At 26.0% G+C, this 24,155-nt stretch overlaps 1 protein-coding gene and 1 long non-coding RNA gene across 7 annotated transcripts; one reads left to right on the top strand and one right to left on the bottom strand.

Annotated features, from left to right (window-relative positions):
- The first annotated feature begins 3,731 nt into the window (after positions 1-3,731).
- On the top strand, positions 3,732-21,791 carry LOC119607988 (S-adenosylmethionine synthase). 6 transcript variants are annotated; one of them, XM_037962170.1, is made up of 8 exons: positions 3,732-3,979; positions 6,039-6,318; positions 11,878-11,955; positions 12,765-12,887; positions 17,481-17,593; positions 18,378-18,521; positions 20,491-21,026; positions 21,109-21,791. In XM_037962170.1, exons 2-8 carry the CDS (start codon positions 6,198-6,200, stop codon positions 21,212-21,214), a joined length of 1,221 nt encoding a protein of 406 aa, XP_037818098.1. In that variant the 5' UTR covers positions 3,732-3,979; positions 6,039-6,197; the 3' UTR covers positions 21,215-21,791. The 6 variants fall into 6 exon arrangements, with proteins under 6 accessions (XP_037818098.1, XP_037818099.1, XP_037818103.1 ...); XM_037962171.1 differs by lacking the exon at positions 17,481-17,593 and adding an exon at positions 13,078-13,190; XM_037962175.1 differs by lacking the exon at positions 3,732-3,979 and adding an exon at positions 4,935-5,200.
- Positions 6,160-7,462, bottom strand: LOC119607989. The gene is made up of 2 exons (XR_005231776.1): positions 7,354-7,462; positions 6,160-6,350 (listed from the first exon to the last, which is right to left on the bottom strand). It is a non-coding gene; the product is annotated as an uncharacterized LOC119607989 (long non-coding RNA).
- Positions 21,792-24,155: the final 2,364 nt, after the last annotated feature.

Raw genomic sequence — 24,155 nt, 5'->3', positions numbered from 1 at the left:
TTTTTGTTTTTTATAGAAAATTTTCGATATTTTTTTATAGAAATTTTTCATAAAATTTCTCTTATTATAGAAAATTTTCTATGAAGTTTCTTTAATAATAGTGAAATTTAGATAAAAAAGATATTTTATATAAAAAGTAAAATGTTTTTATAAATTTTCTATAAAAAATTTCGAAATTTTCAAAAATTCTAATTTTTAACAATAATTAAAATAGAAGTTTATAGTATTTAAAAAACTCTGAAATTTACAATTGGCTGTTTTTTTGAAATTTTTAAGTTAGTTAAAATTAAAATACTTTTTACAAATCCATTATTTTTTATATTAATAATTTTAACAAATAAAGGTTTTAATTACACCGGACATTATATGATAACTTAAAGCTGCAGCATATTTATTTATATGTGCTTCATTAAACTAAATTAAAAAAAAAATATTATTAACTTTTTATTAGTGTAAATTAATACCTTAATTAAATAGTTAACAGTCCGTTAAACTTTGTGGCAAATATTTTAAAACCTTCAATGCAACATAATGCAATATCAGCAAAAATATTAGTTATTAACAACATGTTAAATTTATAATGGTAGTGTAAAATTTCCGTTATTATAAATAAAGAAAATAGAAGTATAAAATTTGAAATTAAATTTTGTCGAATCATTTTATGACACTTCTATAAACCGTGAATCTTGCAAACAGACATAAATTATGCATGTAATATAAACTAATTGATTATTCATGTTATCAATTTCACAATTGAACATATACGAGTACTTAGATTTCAGTTGAAGACCCCAAGATGACATACTATAAGAAAAATCAGATTATTGTTGTTTGTGAGAATATGCATTAAAGGAAAGTATTGAATTTTTAATCGATACATTCTCGTGTTGATTAATAATAATATTTTTTCTTATCAACAATTTAAACGATTTCATAGGGATTTAGGTACGAAAACAAAAAATATATAATATTAATTTTTTTTCAGTATGAGAGCAAGCATCATGCTCAAAAAGATTGATAGTGTTAGGATTACCAAATATTAAAATAAAATTAAAATTCATAGTGTAGTATTTATGACTTTAAGATTATATTTTTGGAATATATAAGAATATTTTCAATGCCAACATTTATTTAATTTCTTAGATCTTTCGCTTAATCTAAGTTTTGATTTTAAAAAGAATGTACCAGAATAAATTTAATGGAGTCTATGACGAATATTTTGATGAGTCGCATATTTGCGAACGAACAGACATTTTATTTATTTTTGTAACTGTTTGTAAAGAAATATTTTTTAATAAATTTTATGATAATTGTAAGTTTCGTTGTCAAGTCTGCGATTATATTTCCGCAATTTTGGCAGCTCTATATGTTGAAGAAGTCAATGGGTCAAAAACGTGCCTCTTTAAGCGTAAATAATAATGAGATATTTTGCGTTTTAATATTGAGTCAACGAACTAAAAAGACTAATGAATATTTTAAAAAATATATATGAAACTTTAAAGCATTTTAACATTGAATTTTAAAATATAATCTTCTGCTATCGTTTCAAATACGTAGATTTAATTAATATTTTAAGAAAGTCGTTATAATTTTAGAACAAATATCATAATCAAACTATTAAAAAAATTTAAGATGAAATTAAAGGCTTAGAACAAAATTGCAATAACTTCTCTATTTATAAAAAATTCTTGCTGAAGTTATTTGAGAAAAGTAATATAAATATTTTTTATATAAATATAATGTTCAAAAAATATTTAAAACATTAAAGTGAAATAATAACTAAAGTGCAACTAAATAATTTGTATCCAAACTGAAATCACTTTTTTTAATTGTACATTTTTTATTAAAAAAATTTATTTAAATTTCAATTCCTTCAAACGAAGGTCTTTATATTAATAAATAATATTTCATTTTAAGACCCCCCTATGAATAAAATACATATTTATTTTTTATAGAAAATTTTTCTTTTTAAAATCGGAATTTAATGAACTTTCTTATCATTTAAAATGTCAAAAGAATAAAGAAATGTTCAAAATAGTCAAACCTAATAAATGCGAAAATAATAAGTAAACAACCTATTATGTTAAAGTTTGAACAAAAAAAATTAGTATTTATGTATGTTGCAATATTTTTGTACTTAAAAACTGTTTATTTTTTTTGTTCTAAATAAAATGATAAGCTTTTTATTAGAGCATATAATGCAAAATAGTATGATCCTATATACTTAAGTACAAATTTATATACCTTGCTTCCAAAATTTGGACCATTAACTGGTGTATACTAGTTTTTGTACTTGCCCACGTCATAGCATAACTATAACATCTGGTAGTTTATACCAAAATATATTGCAGTGATATTTATTTGGATTCAGAAATTTAAAGTAGTTTATTCATAAATTACTTTTCTTAATTTAAAAGATTAACCCTCAATATTCACAAGAGCTGATTAAAAATTGCATTGCTTAGAATAAAAATTATATTGTACAATTTTTAAAATCGGGAGAGGTTATATAGTAACAAAAATAACGTTAAATATGCATATATATTTTGTGGAAAAAATTAATTGTTTTATTATTATTATTTTGTAGAAATAACAAAAAATAGCTGATACTGTAATTTAAAATTATAAATTCGCAATGACCTAATTTAGAATAACGTTTTATTTTTGATTTGATATTTTAAAATCATAAATAGTATTGACGAAATATTAATACATTCAAGTATACATAACTTTGTTTTCGTAAATTTTTCCAGGGAGGGTCTATTATTTTTAAAGCAGCAGAAGAATAAATAATAATTTGTTTATTTTTTATTAAATTAATAAACAAAAATGCGAATGAATAATCATTAAAATAAAATCTAGCAGTATTAGAATATAACGCAAAATATCTCCTGATTTGAGATGTCATTTTGTATTTATGAAACCAAAGATTGTAAATTATACTTAAATAAGTGTAAGTGGTAGAATTTATAATGATTTTTTTTCGGAAAATTAACTTTAATAAATTTACAATTAAAAAACGTTATTTTTTCAGAGAATAATAAAAAATGTTTTGTTATCTAGAGTATATTTTCATTGTTTACGTGAATTGCTTTACTTAATTTTCTTAAAATTTTGACATAAAAACAATTTTAATAATAACTTTTTACATCGGAAAATTTAAATTAAAAAATATATATTTTTTTCAAAGAATAATAAAAAATGTTTTGATAGCAATAGTTTATTTATTTGCATTATTTCCGTGAATTTCTTTACTTAATTTTCTTAAACATGTTGACATAAATACAATTATAACTTTTCACATTAGAATATGGAAAAATAAAATAAGGCATAATTTAACATAACAAAAGTGTATCCAATTATAATATCGAAACAAAAATCATCTTACTCATGTTGTAAGTTGTAGTTTGCATCAACATTAGACTCAATAGAATAAAAAATATTTTCGGAAAAAAACGTTATATTGTTCCTTGAACTTGAAAGACCTTAATATTATCAGAAATCTTTTGTATATTATTGTTCCTTCTTAAAACCTTTTTTTTAAATTTTAATAAAAAATAATGTACAAATTTTTAAACTGATCAATTGACGACGAAACAAAAAAAAAAAAGAGAGAAAGTGTTGTCAATTCGCAAAAGTTTAAAAATCATTATCAAAAATATTAAAGAGCAGTTAAATTTAAAGAATATATTAATTTAATTACTAATTTATTCATACACATAGACATATATAGAATAGTCTTTTATTTTTTGAAGATTCAATTTAAGAAAAATAACAACAAGTCAAAGAAATAAAAACAATTCTAAAACTAAATCTACATACATACAGTTTAGAAGAAAGCTAATTATTTATTTGCTGATAATAAGTTGTTTTTTTTTAAGTGATTAATATAAAATTGTTGATTGAAAGAAAATGTTATAAATGAAACAGAAATTTGTCAATCGAAAACATTTCATTCTAAACTGTCGTGTTGTGAAGAGTAAGTTGGATGGAAAAAACAATTTTGTGAATATTTTTTTTAATAAAAAATAATTGTTTTAGTTTTCAAAGTTAAGCAAGAAATTGTGGTGTTAAATTTAAAAATATTTCTATGCTAAAGGACTTTAAATTAAATGTGAAAAATGTGTGTGTGTGTGCTTTTTAATAGTGGAATATTTTAAAATGATTTAATATTGTGAAAGTTAAATATCAAAAATTATAAAAATATATAAAAAATTAATTGTAGCACTAAAAGCAAATTAAAAAAAATTATAATGCTTTATGGCAAAAGTTTTAAAGTATTTTAATTTATTAAATGTAAAATATTTCAATATTTATTAACAAAATCTGTTTGTTATCTTTATTAGATTTTAATTTAAATCACAGGTCACTGTAATATAGAGATAGTGAGCCATTAAAAGTGCTAGGAAATGAAATAATATTGTATTACTAAATTTAAAATTGATTTAATTTGACAAACCGTAATTAGATTCTTAGTTTTTTTTAGTCTAGACATATTGTGGCATGTGCGGCTTTGAAGCATTTTATTATTGTTTTTATTACATTAATAATATTTTAAAGTATTTTCCGCTAATTTTTAAAGTATTTAAATTTCCGAATAGTTTTCCCCACTTTATTGAGCTTTGTTTGTCAGTATATCAGTTCATGGAAATCATTTAAACATAACTGATCTGGGCTGTCATTAAAAAACTCCTTAATGCTCATAAATGCTCTCTCTGGCATAGAGTGAAATGTTAATTAAAATTTCTAATTTGTTTCACTTTAGAATCAAACGAAATCAAGCTAAAATGTGTATTTAAATGATAACAAAATATTTATTTCATTACAAATCAAAAATAAATGTTTATCGCGCAATAATTAACCTAATAAATAATTGTTTAACCCACTGTTTGTGTTTATTAAGAAAACGTCGTTAATCTGGCAGCCACTTTTAAATCAGATAAACCCTATATATATGGCAACCTTTGCAACCATAATAAACGAAGATAATACGAAAGAAAAAATGTCAAATAAAAACAAACAGCTGATTTCCACATTGTTTTTGGAGTAACCCTCGTCGTCAGAAAACAAATTACAAAAATTGCAACAGCACATGGAAAGCAGAAGCCAAGTTCTTTGAGGGAAATCTTTTCAAATAAAAATTATAGCCAAAGTTTAGCAAATATTAGAGAAAATAAAAAGTACAAAATTTATTCAACAGGTAAATTTTAAAGTAAAATATTTAAATTTTGAAAAAAAATAAAGGGAAATTAGGAAAAATAAAGAATTGTAGTGTAAGCTTTATAATAGAAGCGGTAACAGCAAATAAGAAAAGAAAATAAAAAATGAGCGGAGACGGCGCGTTGGACCACCACATGAAAGAACCGAGTATAAATTGAAAACAATGTGAATAACTTGCGCTCTTTTACGATTCAAACCTCGAGGTGTGAGGACGTCAACGTCTAGTTAGAGTGTTGTGCCAGCCGATCGACCAACCAACCGTTTTATTAAAGAACAACTAAAAAATTTTTATATACATATAACAAATCATAAACTTAATTTAACATTTTACTTGTGGCTGCAGCGGATAAAACTTAGATTTTTTTAAAAAAAGAATTACAAACCAAGAAATGTTAGTGTTTTCTCTTATATTTTTTAAAAATTTTTGATTTTTTTTCAAAACAATTTTTCCTTAAAGTGTTAGTGCAAACAATTTATTAAAAGAAAAACCAGAAAAATTCTTCATTTAACCAAAAGCGTTACATAAAATGTTCTATTGAAAAAGAAACTAAAAGAAACTTTTAGTGTAAAAAAAAGTTGTGGTCTGAAAAAAAAGTGTGAAAAATACCGAAAAACTAAAATAAAACAACAACAATTTGTGTATTTAACGCATGTTTGAGAAAAATCAATTCTTTTTTTATATTATTCTTTTGTTTTCTTTTTTATTTTTGTTGCTTTTTATTATCATAATGTGTAATATCTAATTGCTTTAATATATTTTGACGAGATATGTTGGGCATTTTTATTTAACAACAATACCTTCCATTTCATTCCTTTAGCCACTCGCTCTACATCAACCAAACACAAATCTTCTGGCAAAACTACTACCACAACAACAGCAACGATTTCAAATTCAACAAGGAATTAGAAGCAACAAAAGAACAAAAAATACTTTTTTTCTTTAGAACCGGAATTTATCAACAAAAAACTTTAACAAAATGCCACAAACAGTTACCAATGGACACTCAAACGGTTGCAACGGCAACGGCACTCAATATGACATGGAAGATGGACAATCATTTCTATTCACTTCCGAATCTGTAGGTGAAGGACATCCCGGTAAGTTGTTTGTTTTAATTTAATGTTTGGATCTATATAAACAAGGAGAAATTGCTAGCTTTTTAAAAATGAAATTTTAGATTTATTAAAATCAAGTTAGATTTTTTGTAAAATTTTATAAAATTGTTAGGAGTTTTTTAAATATTCTTCTTTCTTTAACTTTTTGTAGCTTTTTTATTAAATTTTAAAGCTCCTATTCATAAACATTTTAAGATTAAGGGCCTTATTTATAACAATTTATCAAAGGATTATAAGACAAATTTTCAAAAAATTTTTTTTGTGAAAATCTGTTTTTGAAAGCCTTTGATAAATGTTTAGTTAGTTTGTTTCTAGAAAATTTAAATTTTGCAAGACTAAAAATTTTGTATTCTTTTAATATTTAAGTTTAGGTTTAGATATAAAGGGTAGCCACTCAATATGATGGGCTCACGAACTTTGTGATGCCCTAGTGGTTGTAGCAGTCCTTTATAGTGTTACCAACTACTTGCGGTGTTAAACCAGCCGATTCGATTTACGAAATTCGGGTCGTTCTTAAGATTGATCCTAGATAGCTCTTCCATACATAGGAGAAATAATGTTCTTGATTCTCAGTGAATGTCGGGCATTAGCAGAGGAGTATCATATAGAGGCCAAGTTGACCTTAAAGTAAGGCAAATGGTTTCGCTAAACCATTTGATTTGAGCCATTTCATGTACTTAGTTTATTTCGAACAAGTGTTCTACAATTAGTCTGGCAAATATCGCACCATTACGGGCAAGTTCGTCAGCTATACAGTTTCCCTGACAGTTGTTATTTCCTGGAACCCATATAAGCGTTATCCTGGAATGGCTCGCTATCTCATTCAGAGACATCCAGTACATATATACCTCAGTTATGAAATATATTTCATTTTTATGTTCAGCATTATAACCTTAGACTTCCAAACATAAACCCTGTGTCGTCATTGGTCGCCTCAGCACAAAATGGCGTCAACGTTTGACTCCTCACTTTACTTGTTGTATCTCAAATTATTTATTTAAACATCATATTTCTTACCTCTTATTATGTACTTTTGTATGTAGTTTGTTTGTTATATTACACATGTCTGGCTATTTCAATGTTCGTTTAATACTTTTTTGTTTGGTAGGTTTTCTGTTTATTTTTGTTTGTTCTGTTTTCAAATTCCTGTAGTGCAAAATAATAAAAAAATACATATTGAGGATGATAGGAGTAAAAGACAAAATAAGGAAAACCTGTGCGCGCGCCTCTTTAAACCTCAATGGATGTTATGTTGTGAGGGGTCTCTTGTGTTCCGGAAAAACATATGTTTTTTTCTTTTATTCACTCGTTATTTATTACTCTCAACAACAAATACGTTTGTGTTTTTTTCACACATTAGAATTTTAGTACGTATAGAAATAAATGTACATGTTTTAAATTGGTATTAATTTCTACTAAGGTGACCAGCTGTAGCAACAAAAGGATTATTTTTATTTTAAATTTAATTAAAAAGGATAGTTAATTAACTTTAAATAATGAAATTTTATGTTTTACCTATTATTTAGGCTGATTACTATCCTCTAGCAAGAAAAATAAAAAGCTTAACTAAAAATGTTAAAAATATTAAAATGTTTCATAAAGATTTAATAAATTAAAGTATTAATAAATAGCTTAAATATTTATATATTTTAAACAATTATCCTTAAAATAATTAGTTTATTTAAAAATTTAAATTTCCTTTATTATGTTTTATACTATGGTCACCTTAATGTATCTTATTCATGCGCACACCATGTGCTTTTTAAATTTGTTATATTTTAACTCTCTGTTTTTTTTTTGTTTTCGTATTGAGATACACGTAATAAAAATATTTACTCATTTTATTTAGAAAAAAAAAACTCTCCCGCACAGCATTGGAACTCTGTGGAAGAAATACAAAACCTTTAAAATAGCTTTACTCTAGACATTTTACTAAAATATATGGTACATATTTAGCGGCTGCTAGAAAATGCAATTCGTTTATGTTATTTTCCTTGAATTCGCTGCAATTTGTATATAAATTGTGTTGACTCACAAAACTCTTTTCTAATTAGATTCTATTAGTTACAATAAAATATATAGAAATCCTCTATGATGGCGCTTAATAATAAATAGAGAATTATTTGATCAAAACAAACAATTAGAGAAGAATACCTAATTGTGTTTTTAAATTTTTGTTTAATTTTATCTTATAAATGTTTAAATCTTTAGGTAAATATTTTTCCAACAACTAGTACAAGTAGCAAATGTTTATAGCTGCCATTACTTCGTTATATTTTTCTTCAAAATAATTAATTTAAAAAATTCTTTATTTTTAAACAATATTGTTTTACCCCTTCTCCTCAACCCTTAAAATTTTCGTCATAATTGCGTATTTTTTGTTTGTTTATTGCGCTTAAGTTTATTTTTATTTATTTGCCATTTAATTATTACGTACTTTCGGCATTTTAGTCATTAGGCTTGAATTTTTAAAGACCACGTGTTTTCTTTTTTGTTTGTTTTTTTATTTTCTAGTTACTTTCATTGATTTTGTTTTAAATTTTGGTTCATTAACGTGTGTTTATGTTTTTGTTTTTAGTATTTTTGTGTTTATAGGTTCTTAATCTTTAGTTATAGCTTTAGCTTTGTGTTTTTTTTATTAAAAACTAATCAATTGTCTTTTACCTACATAGAAGGTTTGTTTCTTTTTAAAAGAGAGAACTTTGTATTTGCTAGTTATTATCTGTAAAACAAATCATCATTATTATTATCGCTTTGATTTGTTTTTGTTGTTTTTACTTTCAAATTATTTGTATACTTTACGGTTTTTTTGTAAATGACAGCGGAAATAAAAAAATTTTATTGGTTTTGATAAGAAATTATAATTAAATTGCAAATTTTGTTTTGTTATTATTATGTTACAATTTTATATTAATCTCTAGAAAACTGTCTATTAAAAACAAAATAAGTTTATTTTATTGTAATTTTTGATGGATTGATTTTTCTTAATTTTAATATTACATTGTTATAGAATATTTATTATTTTATTTGTTTAATGTTGAAGAAAATATTGTAGAAAAAACTACACCATTGCCAACTGTAACTGCAAATTCTTCTGTGTTAGACCATTAATAAAATGTATCAAAAATCGATTTGTTTACCTTTTGAAAAGTATATGACTTATCTTTATGAAATTATAAAACTATTACGTTTTTTTTTTTTTTTTTTTTTAATTTGCTTAGGGGGTGTGCTACTTAATTATGATAACAATTTAAACATTTTATATTAAATTTATTACGATTTCGAATAGATTTAAAATGTTCCAATTATTTTTGTGACAAAATTCTTATCATTCCCATTTGCTTGAAATGACAATGTAATACTATCTTTGAAAATTCGAAATTAATCTATAAATCATGAAGATTCTTATACAATTTTCAGAAATTTCAACTTATGTTCAAAAAATTTTAATCATCGAAAATAATCTCTAGAACAAGCGGATAAATTTTGTTTAAAAATTTAAAATTTTAAAGGACTTTCAAAAGATTTCACTTTAAAAGTTTCGAAGTTGCTCATGTATATTCTTAAGGAATGTTCGACAATTCAAACTTGATATATTCAAAATTACATACGATATATCGAAATTCGAATTTTCATCATCGAAAATTAGAAATTAAGTTAGAAGTTGAAACTGTTTAAGTAATCTCTCGAACAATAAGATTCTTAAACAATTTGTGGAAATTTTGAACTTAGGTTCGAAAGTTTTTATGTTTGAAAATTCGAAATTTATTAATTTTTTTAAACAATTAAGGATTTCAAATCTAAAACAAGAGGATTCTTAAACAATTTTCGAAAATTATAAATTGACTTCGAAAATATCTAGAGAATTCTTAACAAATTTTTGAAAATTTGAACTTGAATCTTTTTATCTTCGAAAATTCGAAGCTTTAGATCAAGTAAGTTAGTTAGTTAGTTAGTTAGTTAGTTAGTTAGTTAGTTAGTTAGTTAGTTAGTTAGTTAGTTAGTTAGTTAGTTAGTTAGTTGTGCGTTTCTTAACCGAAGTTGAGTTCGCTAATGGGAGTTGAATTCATGATATAAGGACTGATAGCCTAGAACATTACCTACTAAGCTACTGGAGGTATCCAAATAGAATATTGAACAGTTTCTTATTCGGGTTTTTTAATAAGCAGTCGATAACGAATTATTTGAACTCAGACGTATTGATGACTTTCGGATTCAAAGAGATATGTGTTCAAGATGTTATATACTTTTTTGTCAATTATTTCCTCAACCACAAATTAGACATAAAATTTATTGCATTATGATAATTAAACGAAAAAACAAAATTATATTTTAAAAATTCCATTCAATGTGATTAACTTTTATAATTGAAAGAAAAAGATTTCAATTTAACCTAATTATATTTTAATCCTACAATCATATTGAACTTTATTTAAATGAAAAACATGTCCGTATATATTCCATTTTTATTATGAAATTCACATGTCTGAAAATAATAAATAACACACATGATGTTTTAAATCAGCACAAAAAGACAGTGCAGTAGACAATAACAAAGGGAAAAAAGGAAAGATTAAAAAGGCGAACTAAAACAAAAGATTAGAAAAATTAAAAATACTTATTTTTAAAAATAAAGTTTAAAAACAAACTTGGTAATAGTTATCCCTACAAAGCTTTAGTTAGATTTTGAAAAAGTTGTTAAAGAAAACTTTTTATTATATTCAATTACATATAATTCCAATTTCCTATCCAATCCGCTTTGCAACAGTCATGAGTCTTTGTGAACACATTTCTACATACATACTTATGACCACACGTTGCATTTATGGTTCTTATCAGTATTTATTTTTTACATAATATAATAAAGCCCGATGCAAGAGTAATCCACTAATTGTTTGTTGAACTTTTCATTTCAGTTTTTTTTTTCATTTTTTTTTTGTAAATTGATCAGTACATATACATATTTAAAAGTGATAATTTGTATAACAGCAAAATAGGAATTATTTTTTTTTGTTTGTAATTTTCTTTGTGTAATTTTCTATTTTGCTGACTTTTATAATGTTATTAGATCATATCACTTCGTTGGGACAATTTAATTTTGTCAGTATCATATTGGCGCTTGTGCCAAATATGTCTGGTCATAATCCTCTATTACACCTCATCATCAATTTTCGTGTCAAAAACTGTAAGCATAAACTGCATACACATGTTTACAAGGTTTTTATACATGTAGTTGCAGCAATTGAAGGGTATTCTTTTAGGTATTAAGAGATTTTTAATATTTACTCAAGTTTTATTTAAAATTTTATATTATACTTTTTGTTTGCCTTAAGTTCTGCACTAGACACATTGGCATTGAATTTCGCTGGCTGTGGCAAAAACATATAAAGAAAGAAACTATAGTGTCTTTGAGTTTTTTTTTTTAATTCATAAATAAATGCGCGTGCGATTTCTCCTATTGCATGATACTTATTTTCTCATTTGTTTATTTTTTTTAATTAAAATACTAATTTTATTTTCTCTCTTTTCTTTTTTTTCTAGATAAAATGTGCGATCAAATCAGTGACGCTATTTTGGATGCACACTTAAAACAAGATCCCGATGCTAAAGTTGCATGTGGTAATTATTATTAGTTTCTTTTTTAATTTTATTATAAATGTTTGACAATATTAAGGCAACTGTTTGCCATAATTGTGCTTGAACTCTGAGTCATTAAATTTTCCATTATTTTTATTATAATTTGCTGTTGCTATACAGTTAAAAAACATTTAAAATTCTTTAAATTAATGTTATCGTCGCCATAGATTTATTAAAAAATGTACTTTAAACATTTAAAAAGTCTTTGGTAATATGATCCCTTATGTCTCCTTAATTCTTCGTAAAAAGATTTTGTTTTGATTTCAGAGCTTTAGAAAAATAATAAACAATGTCTTTAAATAAATTTGGATCTTTTTTTTTTGTGTTGTTACGCTTAAAAAAGCGTGCGATACATTTCAAATGTAAACAAAATTTATATGTACGAGGTTTATTAGGAATATATAACAAGTTTTTTAAATAAAACTTTTAATATCGCACAGTTTTTTGGTAAAAATATAGAAAATATCTTTTTATAACTGTTCAATTTCAAAACCTTCTTATCGAAAATGTAGCGATAATTACTCGATTCGAAGAGAAAACTTTCTAAAGGAAATGATTCGAATATTTTTCCCAAAACTTTCTATCGGAAACTATATTTCTAAAATTTTTTGTTATAACTTCTTCGAACAGTATTTCGAATCTTTTCAAACATTTAATTTAACAATCCTCGTATTTTCACATTAATATTTCTATATCAAGTATACATTTTCAAAACTAAATATTTACTCTTAACATTTTTTATGTTTAAACGCATTAATATAAATATTATGTTTTGTAAACAAAAATTTCAGAAACTGTTGCTAAAACTGGTATGATTCTATTATGCGGTGAAATTACATCAAAGGCTGTAGTTGATTATCAAAAAGTTGTACGTGAAACTGTTAAACACATCGGTTATGACGATTCTTCAAAGGGTAAGTTTTAAAAACACAATAAATATACAATAACACAATTTTCTTCTGAAACGCAAAATACTTCAAAATAAAAGAAAATGTTAAACAATTTTCTTTAAATTGGGGGGTTTTCAACATAAATTTCTTCTCAATATTATTATCAAATTATTAAATTTTCAAAAACCCTTAATAAATCCACAAAAATAAAAAGGTTTCGATTGGAAAACATGTAATTTACTTGTTGCCCTTGAACAACAGTCTCCCGATATTGCCAATGGTGTACATGTCGATCGTAAAGAAGAAGATGTCGGCGCTGGTGATCAGGTATTGTTCGCTCTTTCAAACTCCTACTCAATATCTTTTACTATCTCTACTTTGTTTGAGATGTATTAGTATATATTTGTTAACGTGTTCGTTTTTTTGCTCTATATTTTTTTTTTGTTTATATTTCTACCATTTGGTTGGCCTTTCATTGTTTTCATTAAAAAAAATTATTAAACTCAAAACTAATTCATTTAAAAAACCCATAAAAGACAAAATTGTGAAAAAAGAAATCGTGTTGAAATTGTTTAAAAATATGGAATTACTTAAAGAAGTTTAAAGTTTTTGTCATAAGCTAAGTGGGAGAAACAAAAAAAGCATGTAATGAATGAATAGTAAAACGTTAAAAGTCTGTGTGTCAAATACATATTTCGATCAGGATGGATAATTTTAAATTTCGAAATAAAAATACAATATAAAGAATATAGACTAGACTATAGACTAGACTATATACTAGACTATAGACTAGACTATAGACTAGACTATAGACTAGACTATAGAGTAGACTATAGACTAGACTATAGACTAGACTATAGACTAGACTATAGACTAGACTATAGACTATACTATAGACTAGACTATAGACTAGACTATAGAGTAGACTATAGACTAGACTATAGACTAGACTATAGACTAGACTATAGACCAGACTATAGACTAGACTATAGACTAGACTATAGACTAGACTATAGACTAGACTATAGACTAGACTATAGACTAGCTATAGACTAGGACTATAGACTAGACTATAGACTAGACTATAGACTAGACTATAGACTAGACTATAGACTAGACTATAGACTAGACTATAGACTAGACTATAGACTAGACTATAGACTAGACTATAGACTAGACTATAGACTAGACTATAGACTAGACTATAAACTAGACTATAGACTAGACTATAGACTAGACTATAGACTAGACTATAGACTAGACTATAACTAGACTATAGACTAGACTATAGACTAGACTATAGACTAGACTATAGACTAGACTATAGACTAGACTATAGACTAGACTATAGACTAGACTATAGACTAGACTATAGACTAGACTATAGACTAGACTATAGACTAGACTATAGACTAGACTATAGACTAGACTATAGACTAGACTATAGACTAGACTATAGACTAGACTATAGACTAGACTATAGACTAGACTATAGACTAGACTATAGACTAGACTATAGACTAGACTATAGACTAGACTATAGACTAGACTATAGACTAGACTATAGACTAGACTATAGACTAGACTATAGACTAGACTATAGACTAGACTATAGACTAGACTATAGACTAGACTATAGACTAGACTATAGACTAGACTATAGACTAGACTATAGACTAGACTAACTAGACTATAGACTAGACTATAGACTAGACTATAGACTAGACTATAGACTAGACTATAGACTAGACTATAGACTAGACTATAGACTAGACTATAGACTAGACTATAGACTAGACTATAGACTAGACTATAGACTAGACTATAGACTAGACTGTAGACTAGACTATAGACTAGACTATAGACTAGACTGTAGACTAGACTATAGACTAGACTATAGACTAGACTATAGACTAGACTATAGACTAGACTGTAGACTAGACTATAGACTAGACTATAGACTAGACTATAGACTAGACTATAGACTAGACTATAGACTAGACTATAGACTAGACTATAGACTAGACTATAGACTAGACTATAGACTAGACTATAGACTAGACTATAGACTAGACTATAGACTAGACTATAGACTAGACTATAGACTAGACTATAGACTAGACTATAGACTAGACTATAGACTAGACTATAGACTAGACTATAGACTAGACTATAGACTATAGGCTAGGCTATAGACTAGACTATAGACTAGACTATAGACTAGACTATAGACTAGACTATAGACTAGACTATAGACTAGACTATAGACTAGACTATAGACTAGACTATAGACTAGACTATAGACTAGACTATAGACTAGACTATAGACTAGACTATAGACTAGACTATAGACTAGACTATAGACTAGACTATAGACTAGACTATAGACTAGACTATAGACTAGACTATAGACTAGACTATAGACTAGACTATAGACTAGACTATAGACTAGACTATAGACTAGACTATAGACTAGACTATAGACTAGACTATAGACTAGACTATAGACTAGACTATAGACTAGACTATAGACTAGACTATAGACTAGACTATAGACTAGACTATAGACTAGACTATAGACTAGACTATAGACTAGACTATAGACTAGACTATAGACTAGACTATAGACTAGACTATAGACTAGACTATAGACTAGACTATAGACTAGACTATAGACTAGACTATAGACTAGACTATAGACTAGACTATAGACTAGACTATAGACTAGACTATAGACTAGACTATAGACTAGACTATAGACTAGACTATAGACTAGACTATAGACTAGACTATAGACTAGACTATAGACTAGACTATAGACTAGACTATAGACTAGACTATAGACTAGACTATAGACTAGACTATAGACTAGACTATAGACTAGACTATAGACTAGACTATAGACTAGACTATAGACTAGACTATAGACTAGACTATAGACTAGACTATAGACTAGACTATAGACTAGACTATAGACTAGACTATAGACTAGACTATAGACTAGACTATAGACTAGACTATAGACTAGACTATAGACTAGACTATAGACTAGACTATAGACTAGACTATAGACTAGACTATAGACTAGACTATAGACTAGACTATAGACTAGACTATAGACTAGACTATAGACTAGACTATAGACTAGACTATAGACTAGACTATAGACTAGACTATAGACTAGACTATAGACTAGACTATAGACTAACTATAGACTAGACTATAGACTAGACTATAGACTAGACTATAGACTAGACTATAGACTAGACTATAGACTAGACTATAGACTAGACTATAGACTAGACTATAGACTAGACTATAGACAGACTATAGACTAGACTATAGACTAGACTATAGACTAGACTATAGACTAGACTATAGACTAGCTAGACTAGACTATAACTAGACTATAGACTAGACTATAGACTAGACTATAGACTAGACTATAACTAGACTATAGACTAGACTATAGACTAGACTATAGACTAGACTAATAGACTATAGACTAGACTATAGACTAGACTATAGACTGACTATAGACTAGACTATAGACTAGACTATAGACTAGACTATACTAGACTATAGACTAGACTATAGACTAGACTATAGACTAAGACTATAGACTAGACTATAGACTAGACTATAGACTAGACTATAGACTAGACTATAGACTAGACTATAGACTAGACTATAGACTAGACTATCGACTAGACTATAGACTAGACTATAGACTAGACTATAGACTAGACTATAGACTAGACTATAGACTAGACTATAGACTAGACTATAGACTAGACTATAGACTAGACTATAGACTAGACTATAGACTAGACTATAGACTAGATTATAGACTAGACTATAGACTAGACTATAGACTAGACTATAGACTAGACTATAGACTAGACTATAGACAAGACTATAGACTAGACTATAGACTAGACTATAGACTAGACTATAGACAAGACTATAGACTAGACTATAGACTAGACTATAGACTAGACTATAGACAAGACTATAGACTAGACTATAGACTAGACTATAGACTAGACTATAGACTAGACTATAGACTAGACTATAGACTAGACTACAGACTACACTATAAACTTAGTATAGACTATACTACACTTAGACTTATAGACTTGGCTATAGACTAGACTATAGACTTGACTATAGACTATACTATATTATTAAATTATCATTAAATTGTATTACCATTAAATCACCTGCATGACATACAATGGGATTTTAAATATATAAGTTCTTAAAAATAAACATTTTACAGGTTATTTACAACAAACAACGTTGGCAATAGTGTTTCTTGCTCCACTTTAACAATAATGTTTGTGATGGTCGCAAAATAGAAAAAAAACATAAAAACAAAATCATTTCATGGGATTATTATAAAACAATGATAAACATATTTACTATTTCAATACAAAAACTAGTAAATTTTGTTTCTCATCTAAATATTTAACACAAAAAATATTCTTTCGTTTAAACTTTAACAAATGGTTCATTAATTTATTTTTATGTGTGCAATTTTTCTCTCTTTTTCATTAAAACAAAACAAACAAAAAAAATCATTGAAACAAATTTTGAAACGAACAAACAAACTAGGTTTTGATTATAAAACATGCAATGTATTGTTAGCCTTGGACCAGCAATCGCCAGAAATTGCCGCTGGAGTACATATTAACCGTTGCGAAGAAGAAATCGGTGCCGGAGATCAGGTGTGCAAATAAAATTAAATAAATAATTGTTATTTACAAAGAATTTATTACTTTCCTTTTTTATTTTGTACATATAGGCTAGACTGCCTTAATGCCTTTTTTAACTAATTATTTGTGTTTCAAATAATTGTTTTGTAGTTTATTCTTAATAATTTTATTTAATTTTTCTATTTTTTTTGCTAAAGCACACACACATTGTTCTTAATTAAACTACTTCATTAAATTAAACGCCAAGCTCAACAACAAAAAAACTTGTTATTTCAAAATTTCAATATTTTCTTTTTAAAATTTCTTTAAATCAATACAAAAAAATTCTGTTAGTTTTTCTTAAAAAATAACAAGTTTTTTTCACAAATAATTTTTTTTCTGTCTTCCCACTTACTTTTTAATTGGTGTTAGTCTTTGATTTAGTTTTTCACCACAACTTTTTTTATTACAAAATTTTGTAATTCCACGATTATTGGTTGAATTTTGTAGCGATTTGGTCCTTTATTTAAAATTATTCTTGTTTTTTTATCTGTAGTTATCATCATCATCATGAATATTCTTCACACACACAAAAATATTTGTTTTAAAATAATTTTCTTTTCTCTTTAAACATTAACATTTGTTTCTTTCTAACACTTTATTATAATTTTATAATCATTGCTTGTTTGCTCGCTTATTGCTTGATTAATAAATTCTAACTTACTTGTTGTACTAATATTTGTTTTTTGTTGTATATTTAAATAAAATTTCTTTATAAATAATGTATTGTCTTAATTTCATTTCACCAAAAAAATAGGGTATTATGTTTGGTTATGCCACCGATGAAACTGAAGAATGCATGCCCTTGACTGTCGTTTTGGCGCACAAATTGAATGAAAAAATTGCTGAATTACGTCGTTCCGGTGACTTCTGGTGGGCTCGTCCCGATTCAAAGACACAGGTAAGAATATTTATAACTTTCTTGTTAAATTTTCGTGATTTTTTTTAAAAAAGGGTAATTTTGATGAACAAAACTCTTTTTGAAAATAAAAGCTTTTTCTGGTTTTGAGAATAAAAGCTTTTTTGAAAAAGATCTTTTTGAAAAAGTAAAGCTTTTAAAGTTTGTTTTTAAACGCCTTTTTCTAAAAAGAAATATTTTATAAAATATTTTTTTTATAAAAATCGTTTTTAAAAGCTTTTTTATATAAAAAATATAATTTTTTTTAAAGCTTTTAAAAAGCTCTTTATAATAAAGTTCTTCAATAAGCTTGCTTAAATATTTTTCATTTTGTAAAAATAACTTTTTTCAAAAGCTTTAAACAAAAGTAATTTTTATTTTAGAAACAAGTCTTTTATTAAGTTTTTCATGTAAGCTTTTTTATATAATTTTTTTCTAAAAAATATTTTTCAAAATCTTTCAGTGTAAGACCCAGCACGATTTTAACAAAACACTTTTAGATAAAAAATATTTTTTCAAAATACTTTTTAAAAACAACTTTGTTCTAAAAAAAAATTAAATTTTTTTATACATTTTTCCTAAAGTTCTTTGTAATAAAGTTTTTCAAAAGCTTTTTAAAAAAATATTTTATAATTTTTTAAAAATAACTTTTTTTCAAAAGCTTTTAATAAACAAATTTTTTTCCAAAAGTAGATTTTTTAGAATTTTTTTCTAAAGCTTTGAAAAAGTTTTTTTTCAAAGGCTTTTTTCTAAAAGAAATATTTTATAAAATATTTTTTTTTTATAAAAATCGTTTTCAAACGCTTTTTTATATAAAAAATATATTTTTTCTAAACCTTTAAAAAACTTCTTTATAATAAAGTTCTTCAAAAAGCCTGCTTATTTTTTAATTTTGTATAAATAACTTTTTCAAAAGCTTTTTCCAAAATTAATTTTTATTTTAGAAAAAAGTTTTTTATTAAGTTTTTCTTGAAAGCTTTTTTATAAAGTTTTTTTTTTATAAAAAATATTTTTCAAAATCTTTCAATGTGAGACCCGGCACGATTTTCCCAAAATACTTTTAGATAAAAAATATTTTTCAAAAGCTTTCCTTAGAAAAGATTTTGAAATATTTTTTTTTTAAAACAAGTTTTTTCGAAAAAAAATATAATTTTTTATATTTTTTTCCTAAAGTTCTTTATAATAAAGTTTTTCAAAAGCTTCTTTAAAAAAATATTTCCTAATGCTATTTTTTTAAAATAACTTTTTTTCAAAAGCTTTTTATAAAGAAAACTTTCCAAAAGTAGATTTTTTAGAATATTTTTTTTTTTAATTTTTCTTCAAAAATATTTTCAAATTTATTTTTAAATAACTTTTTTTCAAAAGCTTTTTATAAACAAGGTTTTATTCAAAAGTAGATTTTTTAGAATTTTTTAAATTTTTTTTCTAAAGCTTTAAAAGGTTCTTAAAAGCTTTTTCTGAAATTTTTTTAAACACATATTTTTTAGTTTTCAAAATTAAAGTTTTTTTAAAAAACTTTATAATAAAGATTTTTCAAAAGCTTAAAAGAAAATTTCTAATGCTTTTTCCAAAAGCTTTTATTTATTATTTTTTTTATATTTTTTATAATAACGTTTTTTCAAAAGTTTTTTTTTTTTTTTAACAAAGTGTTTTTAAAAGCTTTTTTATACAAAATATATTTTTAAGCTTTTCTTATAAAAACAAGTTTTAGAGAAAAAATTTTCAAAAGTTTTGTTGAAAGCTTTTTCAAAAGCTTTCCTTACAAAATATATTTTTTAAGCTTTTCTTATAAAAACAAGTTTTAGAGAAAATTTTTTCAAAAGTTTTGTTGAAAGCTTTTATTAAAACGTTTTTTATAATTAAAAAAATATTTAATAAAAAGCTTTTACAAAATTTGCCTAGAAAAACCTTTTTAATTGTTTCATTTCCGTTTCAAATTCCAAATAATTCTATTTGTTTATTTTTTTATCAGATCACTTGCGAATATTTGTTCGATCAAGGTGCAGCTGTTCCCAAACGTGTCCATACCATTGTCGTCTCGTTGCAACACTCTGAAAAGATCGCCCTCGAAGATTTACGCTCTGAAGTTATGAATAAGGTTATTAAAGTAGTCATTCCCGCCAAATATTTAGATGCCAATACCGTTGTACACATAAATCCCTGTGGTTTATTCGTCATTGGTGGTCCAATGGGTGATGCCGGTTTGACTGGTCGCAAAATCATAGTCGATACCTATGGCGGTTGGGGTGCTCATGGTGGTGGTGCCTTTTCGGGTAAAGATTATACTAAGGTCGATAGATCGGCGGCTTATGCTGCACGTTGGGTGGCAAAATCATTAGTTAAGGCTGGTTTATGCAAACGTTGTTTGGTTCAAGTATCATATGCTATTGGCTTGGCTGAACCTCTATCCATAACAGTTTTCGATTATGGCACCTCACACAAGTCCCAAAAGGAATTGTTGCAAATCGTTAAGAACAACTTCGATTTGAGACCCGGCATGATTGTTAAGTAAGTTTGAATATGATAGATATACTTTTAAACATACTAGAATATTAATTGTTTTGTTTGTGTTTTTTTTTTTTAATTAAAGGGACCTCAACTTGAAACATCCCATCTACCAGCGCACAAGTACTTATGGCCATTTCGGTCGTGACGGTTTTGCTTGGGAGCAAGCTAAATCTTTGCAAATCAATTGACTAGAAGCTGATACACAGCTGCTGCCTCAGCCACCGTGTGCTAAAAAATGTAAAACCGCGTAATTTTTAGTTATTAATTTTAATCATATTTCTTTTTCTTATTTTTTATTTTATATATATTATTATTATAATTTTTATTTTGTGCGGAAAGGAAAAAGCTGAAAATTCTTAGCTACAAACAAAAGTAATTAATAATTTACAAGCAAACAACAACAAAAAAAAGATGATTGATTTTAACATCAACAACATGGAAAGAGCCCTTAATTTTTTCATATAAAGTGAAAAAAAGGCATTTCAATTTCTCTACTCTTTTTTTTTTAATATATTTCGCTTTTACCATTTTTAAACATTAACTTAAATTTAGTTTTAGTTGCCAAAACATTAAAAAAAAGTTACAAAAAATATCAAGAATATAATAAAAAACTGCAAAAAAACAAAACATTAAGTAAAACATTACAAACTGTATAACAAAATAGACAAAGAAACAAAAACAAAAAACAAGAATAAACAAAACAACACTGCTATTTACAACAATAGTCAAGAATTCTTCCTTAATTTATCATAATCATTAAACAAACACTATTTTCATTCATTCGATCATTCACTAACTTAACATAAACAAAATACAACGAAGCAGCATATTTTGTTTTAAAAATTAACTAAAAACAATTTTATTTGTTTTAATTTTTTTGTTTAATTATTTAGAAATTTTCAAAATCAACTACTATTTTAATTTTTAAAAAATACATTTGCAAATTCTATTGTAAATGTCCTTTTTCTGTTCTACTCTCATGCTGTTTGTGTCTGTATTATAACATCTCGTATTTATGTCCTTTTTTACTCTCTACTACTACTTACTATACTCTCTATTCTCAATACAGAATATTGAAATTAATGATAAAAAAAAAAACATCTTAAAAATTAAATACAAAACAAAGAATTAAGAAAACGTATAAAATATATTGAAAAACCATGTATTTTGTATTTAACTCTTTCTTCTTTTTAAGTAAAATTCAATATTAAGCAAAGAAAAACATCAAATTTTATTAAGTAAAAAACTATTTAAAAAAAAGCAAAAAAACAAAGTAAAACAACTACTTTATTTGCGTCTGACAAGATAAAGTGTATATTTTAACAAAAAAACAAACGCAATTAAATAATATTATTAAATTAAATAACAAATAAATACATGTATGTAAACAATATTGAAACAGTTTAAAAACATCAAAATTATATTCAAAGAAATGATAAATAAAACAAAAAATAATACAAAACTTAAGTGGAGAATTTTTATTTTTAACAAGTAATATTCAGATGTACCGAATCTTATAAAACCTATGCGCTAGCTCGTCCATTAGCTAACCTTTTCAGCATCATAGCAGATCGCTAAAGTAACGTTAATTCCTAAAAAGAGAGAGGCTAATAACCCCGAAAATTATATCCCAATTTTCTTACGGAATCATAAGAAAAAGAAGAAGCAATTCCATTTTAATTCAATGCTTTACTAAGACTAGACTATAGACTAGACTATAGACTAGACTATAGACTAGACTATAGACTAGACTATAGACTAGACTATAGACTAGACTATAGACTAGACTCTAGACTCGACTATAGACTAGACTATAGACTAGACTATAGACTAGACTATAGACTAGACTATAGACTATACTATAGGACTAGACTATAGACTAGGACTATAGACTAGACTAATAGACTAGACTATAGGACAAGAACCTATAGACTAAGACTATAGACTAGACTATAGACTAGGACTATAGACTAGACTATCGACTAGACTATAGACTAGACTATAGACTAGACTATAGACTGACTTATAACTAGATATAGACTAGACTATAGACTAGACTATAGACTAGACTATAGACTAGACTAGACTAGATATAGACTAGACTATAGAATAGACTATAGACTAGACTATAGACTAGACTATAGACTAGACTATAGACTAGACTATAGACTAGACTATAGACTAGACAATAGACTAGACTATAGACTAGACAATAGACTAGACTATAGACTAGACTATAGACTAGACTATAGACTAGACTATAGACTAGACTATAGACTAGACTATAGACTAGACTATAGACTAGACTATAGACTAGACTATAGACTAGACTATAGACTAGACTATAGACTAGACTATAGACTAGACTATAGACTAGACTATAGACTAGACTATAGACTAGACTATAGACTAGACTATAGACTAGACTATAGACTAGACTATAGACTAGACTATAGACTAGACTATAGACTAGACTATAGACTAGACTATAGACTAGACTATAGACTAGACTATAGACTAGACTATAGACTAGACTATAGACTAGACTATAGACTAGACTATAGACTAGACTATAGACTAGACTAGATTATAGACTAGACTATAGACTAGACTATAGACTAGACTATAGACTAGACTATAGACTAGACTAGATTATAGACTAGACTAGACTAGACTAGACTATAGACTAGACTAGATTATAGACTAGACTAGACTAGACTATAGACTAGACTAGACTATAGACTAGACTATAGACTAGACTATAGACTAGACTATAGACTAGACTATAGACTAGACTATAGACTAGACTATAGACTAGACTATAGACTAGACTATAGACTAGACTATAGACTAGACTATAGACTAGACTATAGACTAGACTATAGACTAGACTATAGACTAGACTAGACTATAGACTAGACTAGACTATAGACTAGACTATAGACTAGACTAGACTATAGACTAGACTATAGACTAGACTATAGACTAGACTATAGACTAGACTAGACTATAGACTAGACTATAGACTAGACTATAGACTAGACTATAGACTAGACTATAGACTAGACTATAGACTAGACTATAGACTAGACTATAGACTAGACTATAGACTAGACTATAGACTAGACT

This window comes from Lucilia sericata, unplaced genomic scaffold (assembly GCF_015586225.1).
Source record: "Lucilia sericata isolate MDLA Ls3-8-SP2 unplaced genomic scaffold, ASM1558622v1 Contig000771F_arrow, whole genome shotgun sequence".
Lineage (NCBI taxonomy): Eukaryota > Metazoa > Arthropoda > Insecta > Diptera > Calliphoridae > Lucilia > Lucilia sericata.
This window is presented reverse-complemented; position numbering and strand designations above follow the sequence as displayed.

Bases quoted from the DNA above. Each gene is read 5' to 3' on its own strand.
- LOC119607988 (XM_037962170.1), top strand. From the start codon at position 6,198: ATGCCACAAACAGTTACCAATGGACACTCAAACGGTTGCAACGGCAAC. The intron at 12,888-17,480 runs GTAAGTTTTAAA...CAAACAAACTAG, and splicing joins TTATGACGATTCTTCAAAGG to GTTTTGATTATAAAACATGC. The intron at 18,522-20,490 runs GTAAGAATATTT...TTTTTTTATCAG, and splicing joins GTCCCGATTCAAAGACACAG to ATCACTTGCGAATATTTGTT.